The following is a 12,723-nucleotide window of genomic DNA, read 5'->3' as shown; positions in this document are numbered from 1 at the left end:
GGGCAGGGGCGGGCAATTTGAAAAATTTGAATTTTAGAATATAATTTATAAAAAATATAAATATAAATTATATAAAATATAAAATATAAAAAATTAATATATATTAAATAAACCAGACCGGAACCGGACCGAACCGTACCGGAACCGGACCGAATCGGACCGGAACCGGAATGAACCGGGATGAACCGGTACCGTACACCGGTACGAAACTACGATTCCGTCCCGTTCCGTGTACCGGTTTAGACTATCCCGGCTCGTCCTGTAGGCAACTGAAACGGGACGAACCGGAATGGTACCGAAACGGTACCGGTACGTCCCGTTCCGATGCCCAGTCTTAAGTGGAGATATCAAGTTATAGTACCTACTGGCTACTAGTATTACTGAAAAAGACAATGACAAAAATATCCCGATATGTATATTTTGATGTCACATTTGAGAAATTTATAAAAATAAAAATATTTAAGAATTTTTTTTTGACGCCACACTCTCCCCTCCCACCTTCCCACCTCCAAGCAGAAGAGGTTTGAAAACACGACAAAAGCAAAGAGTGGTTTTTGTTTCCTATTTTACCCTTTCCTCCCTTTGGTTTCACCATTACTACTCCAGACCACTCACTCACTCACTCTCTTCTCTTTCTTTTCTCTCTCCATGCGGAGCTGAGAGAAAATCAAAAGCAAATCAAAACTCCATTTTGATTTCTTCCTCCTTTTTTGCTGTCAACAAAATCTAGGGTTTCTGCCGTGGAGTTTGAAGAAAGTTTCCTCATCTCTGTTGTCCGTTTCTTCCAGTTCCCTCAAGTAGTAGAAGAAGATCACCATGGATTCGGTAGGAAATCTTGATGAAAAAATTGGTCTGCTTATGCAGTGCAAACCCTTGTCCGAGCAGGCGGTACGATTTCTTTTTTTTTTTTTGGTTCGGATCTGGATGTGTATTTTCCCTTAAATTTCGTGCCATTTCTTGATTCAATTCCAGATTGAGGAGTGTTCTGGTCGAAAAATTTTCGTATTATTCCATGTTTATGTAAATCAGATCCATGTGTTCTTCGTTATTTAGATGGGTTGAAGAAGGGGAACTAACATATATGTGTTATTTGATTTCAAGACTTTGAAATATTTTCAGTTAATTGTCAGTTTTGGATGTAGGGAAAACATAGAGAAGTTCATTTTAGTGTTCTCTAGTAACGTTTTCCTATGAGGTACACTTGAATTCATTTTTGAAATATTTTCAGATTTATTCTCTAAGAGATTTATCTAAAAGATTGGCAATATAACTAGATGTAGGAAAACCATGGAAAAGTTCATTTTATTGTACTTTAGTATCATTTTCCTATGAATTGTAGTGAGGCAGACAATCATTTTACTTTTAGTTGTCCTCATTTCCCTTTTCTACAGAATTCCAAGATCCAACGAAAAAATAGTGAAATATTTATCTTTTTAAGTTGAAAAGGTGAACTGTTTTTTCTACAAGGGAGGGATAGGCTAGTGGAGAGGACCTCCATTTCCAACCTTGGGATTTGTGTACCAACGGAGCAAAAGAGTGAAAGGGCTATTGAAGACTCCTGAGGGGGAATGGGTGTTACTACTTTAAAAGAAAAAAGAACGTGAATTTGTTTATGAACTTAGTATAATCAATTGATTCCTGTCTTCCTTCATGAGCTTGTAGTTTCTTGGTTACTCTGGAAATTCGGATTGTGGTGGGGGTCAAAAGAGATGAAGTGGTGCTGTCATGTAGAATCTGTGACTTCAATCTAGTTGAATGTGGTATCATATTTACTTTCGACCCTTTTTTGCTCCGTGGTCACTAGCTGACTTCCTAGTGTCTCCTACTCTTAGAAGCGTATTTCAGGAATTTGTTTCCTTCCGATTGTATAATCAATCTTTTACTAATCTGTACTGGATGATCTGGTCTTTTATGGTGTTTTCATCTCTCTTCCTTCACGAGCTTGTAATTGAATCTGCTAATTCCTTAATAATAGTTGTTAGAAATGGAATCCATGAAAGGAATGGTAATGGCTTACTGCAGATTTTTTTACATAGGTTTCCCCATCCTCCTCTGAGAAAAGAAAGCAAAAACAGAACGAATCACTTTTTTCCAGTAAAATAGGATTCGGAGAGCTTTCACGATCATTCACATGAATTTCAGTAGGCCAGAAGGTAGTTATCTGAAGCTATCCGTTTTGAGTATGCTAAATTGTGGCGTTTATTGCAGAAACTTGTGTACAGGGTAAGAGATGGGCATTAAGCCTATAATGAAGAAAGTATTTATCAATAGTTTGGGTCTTCTACTGAAGTTGTTCTATTTTGAGCTTATGCATCTGTGCTTATGTTAAGCTCTTATTTAATGGCTTGCTTCATGTGGCTCTTTTATCATGGTGCACGTGTTTTATTCCCTCTCTTGTATTAGTAATAAAAGAATTGGTTGATAAAGGTGCTTGCTGTGTAGGTAAGAGGACTGTGCGAGAAAGCCAAGGAGATTCTAGTGCAAGAGAGTAATGTGCAGGTACGATACCTCTATGGTGGATTATGTTTTCTCGCCTTTTTTTTTTGTTGAAGATGTTATTTATTTCTTTCCATTTTGGGAGGGTAGGTAGAGGGTTGGACCTAGTCATGACTTCATTTGTACGAAAATACTTCATTTTGATCTGATTTAAACTTATAAGTAAAATAAACTATTTACTTCAGTTACCATAGTCTTCGTCTGGTGGTAAAAGTGCACCATGTGATGTTGGGGTTTAGGGGGCACACCATGGGTTCGGATCTTGCCGCAGACAAAAGCATAGTATTTAAGTGGAGAAGAGTAGAGGGACAATCACATTATTCACCAAGCTTTGAAGCTGCACCACTAGCCCTTAGGTATATCTCAAGTATGTGGTCAAGATTTCAGCTTATTTTGTACTTGCTATAGTACTCATATGTTAATATGTAAGTGTAAACAATTTTTTACTACGTAAGGTCCCTTAAAGTTGACGCGTCCTTTCTCTTTGGTCTATTGTAAAAAAGCTGACCTAAGTGGCAATTCTTTTCCCTCCAAACCAGGCCAATATTGTATTAATTTGATGTGGCATCTTTCCCACTAATATCTTTACTTATGACCATTCAAATCCTTATAATAGACACTTCTTGTTCAATATCAATCTAAAGACATTCTTTTTCCCAGGAGGAGTTATGAATGTAAGATGCTTCTGGAGCTAGTTTTTTGCTATTTAATGTTTGGGTGGTAAATTCAGGACATCCCTTTCTTTTGTATATCAAGAATGTCGGCGAACATGTACCTCCACTGATTTAGCGAGCAACCTGTTCACACGCATTGGTTGCCAATGTAGTCCTGCTCTCTAGCATATAGGCACACCAATAGTCATAGCCGGGGAGTCAAATCTGGGGTTTTAGGTTGTCTTCCATGCCACAACCACTATGTCATCCCCATGAGGACTCAATATAGAACATCTACTATGAGAAGGTAGTACAAGACTCGAACTGATTCAGTGTATGATAGCCTGTATTGAATCTCCACTTATTTTTATCAACTCATACAAAGAGCATGTGAAGTAAATTCTTTTTATTTTATGACAGAATATGTTAAATAATTGGAATATTGTTTAGTGACTTTCAGTGCTTTTGAATCACTTTTTACTTTGAACAAGTTGCATGTGAATATTTCCAACCTCGTGGGTGGATTGATTATTGGAGTACTGATTAGTTTTCGACTTCCCTTTTGCAGCCTGTGAAAAGCCCTGTGACGATATGTGGTGATATTCATGGGCAGTTCCATGATCTTGCTGAGCTTTTTCGAATTGGTGGGAAGGTATCAGACCTTTTTATGCCTTGCTTTCTACTTTACGGATTTGTTGTTGCCGGAAGATGAGACTAGCAGACATGCCAGGGCAATACGAATTGTGTAATTGTCTTTTTGTCATAGGGTGGTGGCAATTAACATTTTTTCAGAATATGTAAGTCATTAGGTTACTCCTCTGGTTGGGGAGAAGACGTCCTATCTTCTTCAGGAAGGAGGAGAATTTGTTTAATATGCTTTTATTAGAAGCTATATGCACTGCTGCATATAATGTTCTCCAATTGATGAACTCTAGTTTTGTTGCTGTGTTAATAATCTGAAAGTGAACACCAGTACAATTTAGATCTAAGCCGTTCACTAACTCAAGAGAGGTAAGATGTAGCTTCTTTTCATTGCGATGGAGCAAACCAAAACCAATACGCAATCGAAAGAAAAATGAACAGAAGAAATCTTCAGAAACGGTGCATGAGATATATAATTCTTATGGTTAGTCATTTTATTACAAGATCCGAGGACTCTTATATTGTTAAGGACATGAGCTACATAATGCATGTTTCTATGGGTAATAATGTGGCTTTAGTCACAATTAATGTGATAGTTAAATTGTTTAACTTTTTTCCGTCGTTACTTGAAAACAAGTAGTTCTAACATTTCCATGGAAGTGATTATTATCAGATTTGATCGTCTTACATATCCTAATTTTTGTTTTATTGGCAGTGTCCTGACACTAATTATTTATTCATGGGAGATTATGTGGATCGTGGATACTATTCTGTCGAAACAGTTTCGGTGAGATTTTAGCTCCTCTACCTCTAAAAACAAGTTGATTCAGTAATGATGTATCAGTTGTTTATGACAAAATCATGTAATACTTGTAACCTTTCCCATCTTCTGAATGCCTCTCTTTCTGTTCTTCTCATGTTATAGTACACCTTTTCAGGACAGTACTCTTTTGCGTTTGGTCTCTTAAACTTGGAGAAATATCTTCTGCGCTTCACTATCTGAAGTGTTCAAAGCTTTTCATTACTATGATAGCCACTTATAAAAAATTTAAACCTTAAAAAAGGTTCACTTATGAAAATTGCATTGGCTGCTTTGATTTATTCGATATCATGGGGCATTGTTGAATTTGCAATTTGGTATGCTGGAATGTATGAAATCCGTTAGTCCGAAACCATGTGTAACATCATTACATGCATAAGAAGAGTTTTTCACTACTGTACTGGAAGTCTTTTCACTAATGAGATAGGTTTACTGTTGTGTAGCTGTTGCTAGTGATGGTCTCATTTTGACTATATACTCCTTTGGTTTTCATGTTTCCAGCTTTTGGTGGCTCTCAAAGTTCGCTATCCCCAACGAATTACAATCCTAAGGGGAAATCATGAGAGTCGTCAGGTATGCTTCATTCTTGAATTGAAGTTTTCCCTCTCTCTAGTTTTACATAAACCACATGAAATGGATCCCTTCATTCATTCAGTTATAAGTATTTATTCATTTGATCCAGTATGATTTTTAATCTTGCTTAGACTCGGCTGGTGAATACTGATTGTGGCTCTGTCTCATGCAGATTACTCAGGTTTATGGGTTTTATGATGAATGCCTACGAAAGTAAGCCTCCTAATTTTTACTTCTTGTAGGTTACATCATGTCATTGTTTTCTCTTCTTTGGCCTTGGGTGAAAGGGGAGAGGTGGGTTTGGATATCTTATATTAAACAAATTCCTTGATTTGGTATTTCACAGTTAAGGTATGCTGTTTATATGCTAGTTTTCCACAATGTGTGTGACTAGGTTCTGGAGATACACATATTGGTGGTCCTTACTCAAGATATATTCAACATGTTTGTCATTTGAACATCTTGAAAGTTGTAGTCTCTAGAGTTGCTTTAAGGGCTAGTGCCCATCTTCCTGTATGCATATGATGCAACTTATCATCCGAACATAGAGAGTCAATATGAGTTTAGAAGGTAAAAGTTTATGTCTCAAATACTATATGATAGTAATGGATTAAGTTTGTAACTCAGAGAAATATTCCCTCTTTACCAGTAAAGCTGATCCAGTTGGATGGTATAGAAATCGAGAATACAAAATATTATCATTGGAGTTATTGGGATATGTGCTTAAAGTAATTGTTGAATTGTGCAGAAGTGGGTCAGCTAGATGAAGGTATGTTCAATGGAGATCATAAATGGAGCAATATTTTTCTTACTAATTAAAGTTCTTGGAGAGAGGAATCATTCTATTTTTGGAGTTACTTATACTAGGAAGAACCTTAAAAGTCATTTCACAAGTTTTTGGGTCTTATTGACATTACTGGCACAAGCTGTGTGATGTACTGTCGTTCATGAAAGAAGTGTTAGAAGTCGATGATGTAGCATATGCTAATGTTCATGAATTTATATAATTTTTAATAGAGCTCCCAAGTCTTAAACCTTAATATTTATCACTCAAGTAAAAAAGCAGAGCAACTATTGAAACTTGCAACTTAGAATTTAACTTGTTTCAAAAAGAAAAGGTTAGAATGCTTTTGACTTTATTATTTTCCATTAGTAGGCTCATCTAATTCATCTTAGAATATCACCAAACTTGCAACTATTTATGCTTTTCTGACTCATCATATTGTTAGGTTTATAGCAATTAATGTTTGGTGATTTTCTGCATTTGCATTTTGCAGATATGGTAATGCCAATGTGTGGAAGACTTTCACAGATCTGTTTGACTACTTTCCTCTGACTGCTTTGGTTAGTATGATATCTTTTTAACTGCCTTTAGTGGATTAGTTACATGTTATGCAAACAGTTTCTTTCTTGCCTTTTTGATTAATTTTGATTTGAAACACATGTTCTCTTAAATTTTTTCTTGTAACATGTTTATTGCTGATGTTATTGAAGTCCTTTCCTTTTGATGATATGATACGTTATGTTCTTCCTTTTTGCTTATTGTGCTGATTCTTTGTTTGACAATGGACCCAAAAATGTGTTGAGATTCTGAATTAACTATTAAGAGAGCACTTTATGATATTGAATATCCAATAAATTGCGTAAAACAGACTTGCCTGGAAGACATTTGCAAAAACCAAAATCAAACTTGGAACTTGATGGTGGTTTTAAGTGTTCTCTATCAGTGTGAAGAAGTGATTTAAAGAGTTGGCAAACTAAATCACTCATTTTCTTTTAGAAGCTTTAACTTGATTTCATTGGATTTAGAATAAAATGTGCATCAGGATGACCTTTTTTCAGTGATACAATTTGGATAATTTTCTGGTCATAATTGATAACAGTAATTCTAGTATGATTATGGTTGGTGAACGTAAAAATTCATGTTGCTATTTTTTCTTGGAACTTGGTAACTTTGTATTATATCACACACCAATGCATGGGTTGTACCTTATATACAAGTGTACTCCCAAATTCACTTCTTTATGATTAAATTGAGTCTAGAACATCAATAACAGAGATAGTGTCATTTGAGTATAGTTCCTTTTCTTGACTTAGCCTGCGTGCATTATACCTAACCTTTTCACTTGATTTCAATCTCAACAAAGAAATGAAAGTTCTTATTACACCAAAAAACTAAAAAAAGAATGCAACAGTTAAGTTTAACTTTCTACACATTGTTCACTATGCTCTCAAAACATCTCGAATTTCTCTTTCCAGAAACCCCACCATATAACATTAGGGATAATTCTTTATCTACTTTTGTCTTTTGCGTGGACCCCTTCTCCCTCCCAGCTCATTAAGGCCTCGGTCACTTCCCTAGGCATGGTCCAAAGGAATGCTTTTCAGGCTGATAAATACCCTCCATAAAATTTGAGTGTATTTGCAATGTAAAAGTAGGTGGTTGATAGTCTATTTGTTTCACTACATAGGAAGCACCTGGTGCACAAGGTTATCTTGTGTAAGGACGGCTTCCTTAGCCATTAAACAACCAAAGCATGAAACTTTGTGAGGTATCCTACTCTTCCATATATGTTTGCTGGTTTGTTTAAAAATTCAGCAACTCATGATCTCCCAGTCATTCATTCAACTGTCTTCTGGAAGTGAAATTCCATCCCCGTGGGAACCATAGCTATGCTATGATACTTTGTTGTGGCAAGACTATGTTGTTAATGTCAGGGAAAAGTGTTTCCATGTTACCTTTTTCATGCCAATTATCCTTCCCAAATCTAATCTTTCTTCCATCCAAGATTTTTATATTTGAGTTGCTCTTAATTTTTTTCCGCAGACTCCTGAATCCTGATGGATCTCTAGAGGCTAACCTTTAAGGATTGGTCTCTTCTTTAGTAATCTAGCTGTTCTCTTCATCATATTTGACTCTAATCACCTTCCTCCATAACATCTGGTTATTATTTGAATACTTTCTTAACCATTTAATACTTGGGGCCTTGCTTTGAATTTGTTTATCCTTTATCCCTATCCCTCCATTCTTTTTACCTGTCATCATTGCCTTCCATTTTCCCAAGTGAAAATTTCTTCTCCTTGTTGCCCTGCCACAAGAATTTCCTCTTGATGCTATCTAACCTCTTATTGACCCTTGCTAGAATAGGTAAAAGGGACTGGTCAAGCATCAAATATTGAGTTGATAAGGGTCATCTTCCCCCATGGATAAATACTGTCTTTCACTTGGCTAGTTTCTCCTCACACTTCTCAATAACACTGTTCCATATTTCTATGGACTTAGAATTGGCTCTCAAAGGCATTCCCAAGTAAGTAGTTGGTAGTGCTCCTATTTCACCGCTCAGGAATAAAGCTAACCAGCTCATATTGTCCACCACCTTAATAGAATACATCACACTCTTTCCCCATTTACCTTCAAACAAGACTAGAATCATCCTTGGTTATTTAAGAAGTACCCTCTCAGCATCACAATATATCAAACTGTCATCTGCATATTGTAAGTGTCACCTTGTTTGAGTCCTCTGTAATCCTGCAGGATCACTAATGATGAGAATTGGGAAGCCAATTGTTGAGATACAAAACTTTACCCAATTCAGCCACTTCTGCCCAAAACCCATAATTTCTAGCATCTTTACTAGGTATTTCCAGTTAACATGATCATATGCCTTTTCTATATCCAGCTTATCTTACAGAGTACCCCAAGTTCTTTTGTTTGTTTCTTGAGTCAATAACTTGATTTGCAAGCAGAACAGCATCCATTATCTGTCTCCCTTTAAGAAAAGTCATTTGTTGTGAATCTATCAACTTGTCTACCACCCTTTCTTTCCTCAGTCAAGAGTCAAGACATAGAGATCAGTTTGTATACCACTACTTGTTAGGTTAATTGGCCTAAAATCTCTCAACTTCTTGGCACCTTTTTTTTTGGGGTACAAGGACCATACATGTTGCATTGAAACTCTTCTCATATACTTCTTGCTCATAAAAGTTTTGAACGTGTCCATGATTTCTTGCTTTACCACATCCCAACATGTAATGAAGAACTCCATAGTAAAGCTATCTGAACCTGCTGGTTTATCAATTGCATACAACTTTAAGCACCTTAGAACTTCACTTTTTTCAAAATTACTTTGAAGAATCTGCTTTTCTTCTTCTGTTATAACAGGGCATTGTACATATTGATACATGGGTCTCCGTTGAGTAGTTTCTTTATACAACCTGGTGTAGTAATCAATAATTGTCTCTCTAATTCTATTTGGCTCTTGAGTCACTTCTCCTGTATGACAAGCTGGTCATTGTTATATCTTTCGTGTGCATTTGCAGTCTTATGAAAGAATTTTAGTATTCTTATCACCTTCTTTCAGCCAAAGAGCCCTTGCTTTTTGCCTCCAGGAGATTTCCTCCTTGATCAATCCTTCATACTTCAGCAACAACTCAGATTTTAATGCAGATTCCTCAATAGTGAGAGTTCTGTCCTCCCTGTCAGCATCTAAGTCAGCCATCTATTCTATCAGTCTCTTACTCTGAATGATCAACTTTCCTTCTTCTCCCTTCCTTCATTCTCTAAGTTTGATCTTCAAAGCTTTTAGTTTGCATGCCAGGCTAAAGTCAAGGTTTCTAGTAAAGTTGAAGGATGACCACCAATCCCTAACTCTATTAATAAAACCCTCAGACTAAAACCACTAGCTCTCAAATCTGAAATAGCTCTTGTTCCTTTCCCAAGATCCCCAAAGTAAAGCTATAGCTATATGATCAGTGCTCAGATTATGTAGAGGATTCGTTTCAGATTTTTTTAAAATTGTCAATGCTTATTTTTTCTATTTGTCTTTTTCAATCTAAGAAACTATTTCAGCAGAGTGAAATATTTTTCAGGATTAAACAAGTCTTCTTTATTAATTAGAGATTACATGAATCAACAAAATTTAAGTTATTAAAAGAAATAATAAAAGCAAAAACAACTTGATGAAAAGAAAGGATAGGATGAGAGGAAGAAAGAGAGCAAGTAGCACTTTTGCTATTTTTTAGCTTTGTTTCTCTTCAATGCTTTGCTGAAGCAAAGAGAATATTTATAGGAAAAAGGCACCAATGACTGTAAGAACATGTGTCCTCAAAAATGCCCTTATAAATGTCAACACTTTCTCTTCTTTGCTATTCTTTTCAATGAATTGAAGCTTCTTCAATACACCATTTATATGGCTTCCCAAACACATTTCAAAATAAATAATAACTATTTGCCTAAAATCTCCACATATTTTTAATGGGAAGAAGAGTATAGCTTACTGAATTTGCATGAAGCCAATAAAGTCTGAAATGAATGGGGGTGGACCACATAAAAAAAGAAAGATAAACTACCGATATAGTCCTTTTTTGTCTATAAGGAAAAGGTACACAAATTGTAACATTTAGTATAACATCATTCATCAAAGCATGAAGTTATAAGATGGAAAGCCTTAAAGTGACATAAACAACCTCCATTTCAGTGACAATTCTATAAGCACACATGTTGACCATGAGGTGTGTTCTTATTACCACTTATATAGTAGTATATACAAGGAAACAAGTGTTAGACCCTAATGACTTGTTTTAAGCGTATTGTCAAAGTTCAAGCAAGCTATATTACTGTTGGTTGGGTGGTTACATATGGTAGCAGAGCTACTCTTTGCACAACCTTGAGTGATGACATGGAGTTCCTAAAGGGTGTGTATTTGATACTCTAGGCAAATTCCACATAAGCAGTACACCAAAAAGATATTCGATATATTAGGAAGCAAGCCTCAGACCTTGGTGATTCTTTTCAAAGCCTGCGTGGATTACCGGATGTTACTTTCCTGTATGATTTCAGAAAACTGGAAAATATGCTTAAAGTCATCTTCTGATTTCGTTTTTGAATTCATTTTCTGATTTGTTAATATTTTGACTGTTGCCTTTGGCACATAATTTGAGTCTTAATGGGTTCTTTGGGGATGTTTTGAAGGTTGAGTCAGAAATATTTTGCCTCCATGGTGGTTTGTCTCCCACTATTGAAACTCTTGATGATATACGCAATTTTGACCGGGTCCAAGAAGTTCCACATGAGGGGGCCATGTGTGATCTTTTATGGTCTGATCCTGATGATCGTTGTGGTTGGGGTATCTCTCCAAGGGGTGCTGGATATACATTTGGCCAGGTAACTTGCATATTGCTTGTACCTTCATTCTCTTTTGATGTATATAAATAGTTTGAATTTGTTCCTGTCAGCAAGTGAAGCTTCATTATCTTGTTAATTGAATTACAACAGGATATTTCTGAGCAATTTAACCACACCAACAACTTGAATCTAATTGCTAGAGCACACCAGCTGGTTATGGAGGGATTCAATTGGGCCCATGTAATTATTCCTTAAATTCCTTCTTTCTTTATGTGCAAGTTTTATCCAAGAGAAAGATTCACGAGTAATGCTCTCATTACAGGATCAAAAGGTGGTTACCATCTTTAGTGCACCTAATTATTGTTACCGCTGTGGTAATATGGCTTCTATCTTGGAAGTGGATGATGCCAAGGACCGTACATTCATTCAGGTCGCTGCTCTTTTCTTTTTTATTGCTCTTTCTTTCCTCATCCTAGTACAAGTTTCTTTTGTCAAGGCCAGACAAGTTTCTTTTGCTAATTAGTGTACTGTATTAATATGTGTTCTGTAATAAAATTGCAATTTGTTCATGAAGCTTAAAAATAATTCTTTTGCAGTTTGAACCAGCTCCCAGGAGAGGGGAGCCAGATGTAACCCGAAGAACACCCGATTACTTCCTATAATGCAATTGGGCAAATCTATTGATTTCTGTGCAGAAGGTCCTGCGAACTGCTTCATATGTTGTGAGCCTCTTACGAGCTTATAGTTCTTTCTGCTACAATGGTGTGAGCGGATGATATGGAATGAAGCATGTAAATCAGTCATGTGATACTTTTTCTTTCCATTTTTGAAACCTCATTAAGATGCTGTGAAGAGATGGTGAAACCAGTGACAGGGTGCATGTATCATTTTTCCGCGAACATTGTTCAACTCTTTTTTCCCCTTTGATTCTATATTCTTTTTTTTTTTTTTTGCTGTTAGTGGGAGAAGAAAGGACAATGATCTGCTTCCTCGATATGTTTTGTCCCTTTACAAGGACAATCACTATCGTCTAAGCTCCATAGAGGTAAACGATAATCATTTTTACACCTTTCAATGAGTGTCCGTGTAATTTTCTATGAGGTCAAGACTCTATTTTGATTTCTTAAAGTGGTTTTATTCTAGTCTGATGGATATTCTTAGCTCAAACTTTCTGGTTGAATTGAATCCTCCACATGTATTTTGCGGCAAATCCATGTCTGTAATGTGGCTTTATTGCATCAAAAACTTATAAATATTATTTGAAACTGTCCCTAAACCGTAAAACATACCCTTCAACTACATTTTGGCTCAAAATTACCCTTTTCGTCAAATTTTTGGTTTGAAAGTGTCTTTATTAACAGAAGTTGTTAAATGCCATGTGAATGTTACATAGATGCCACATGACATGCTAATAG

General features: G+C 36.1%; 1 protein-coding gene across 1 annotated transcript; it reads left to right on the top strand.

The window, feature by feature from the left end:
- Positions 1 to 499: 499 nt before the first annotated feature.
- On the top strand, positions 500 to 12,471 carry LOC107007911 (serine/threonine-protein phosphatase PP2A catalytic subunit-like). The gene is made up of 11 exons (XM_015206756.2): positions 500 to 888; positions 2,443 to 2,499; positions 3,718 to 3,801; positions 4,507 to 4,578; positions 5,113 to 5,184; positions 5,357 to 5,397; positions 6,462 to 6,528; positions 11,156 to 11,347; positions 11,459 to 11,548; positions 11,631 to 11,738; positions 11,905 to 12,471. Exons 1-11 carry the CDS (start codon positions 817 to 819, stop codon positions 11,968 to 11,970), a joined length of 921 nt encoding a protein of 306 aa, XP_015062242.1. The 5' UTR covers positions 500 to 816; the 3' UTR covers positions 11,971 to 12,471.
- The last annotated feature ends 252 nt before the right edge of the window (positions 12,472 to 12,723 follow it).

This window comes from Solanum pennellii, chromosome 1 (genome assembly GCF_001406875.1).
Source record: "Solanum pennellii chromosome 1, SPENNV200".
NCBI lineage: Eukaryota > Viridiplantae > Streptophyta > Magnoliopsida > Solanales > Solanaceae > Solanum > Solanum pennellii.
This window is presented reverse-complemented; position numbering and strand designations above follow the sequence as displayed.

Coding starts and splice junctions, on each gene's coding strand:
- LOC107007911 (XM_015206756.2), top strand. CDS start 817: ATGGATTCGGTAGGAAATCTTGATGAAAAAATTGGTCTGCTTATGCAG. Junction 5,398..6,461: donor TATGATGAATGCCTACGAAA/GTAAGCCTCCTA, acceptor TGCATTTTGCAG/ATATGGTAATGCCAATGTGT. Junction 11,739..11,904: donor AGGACCGTACATTCATTCAG/GTCGCTGCTCTT, acceptor ATTCTTTTGCAG/TTTGAACCAGCTCCCAGGAG.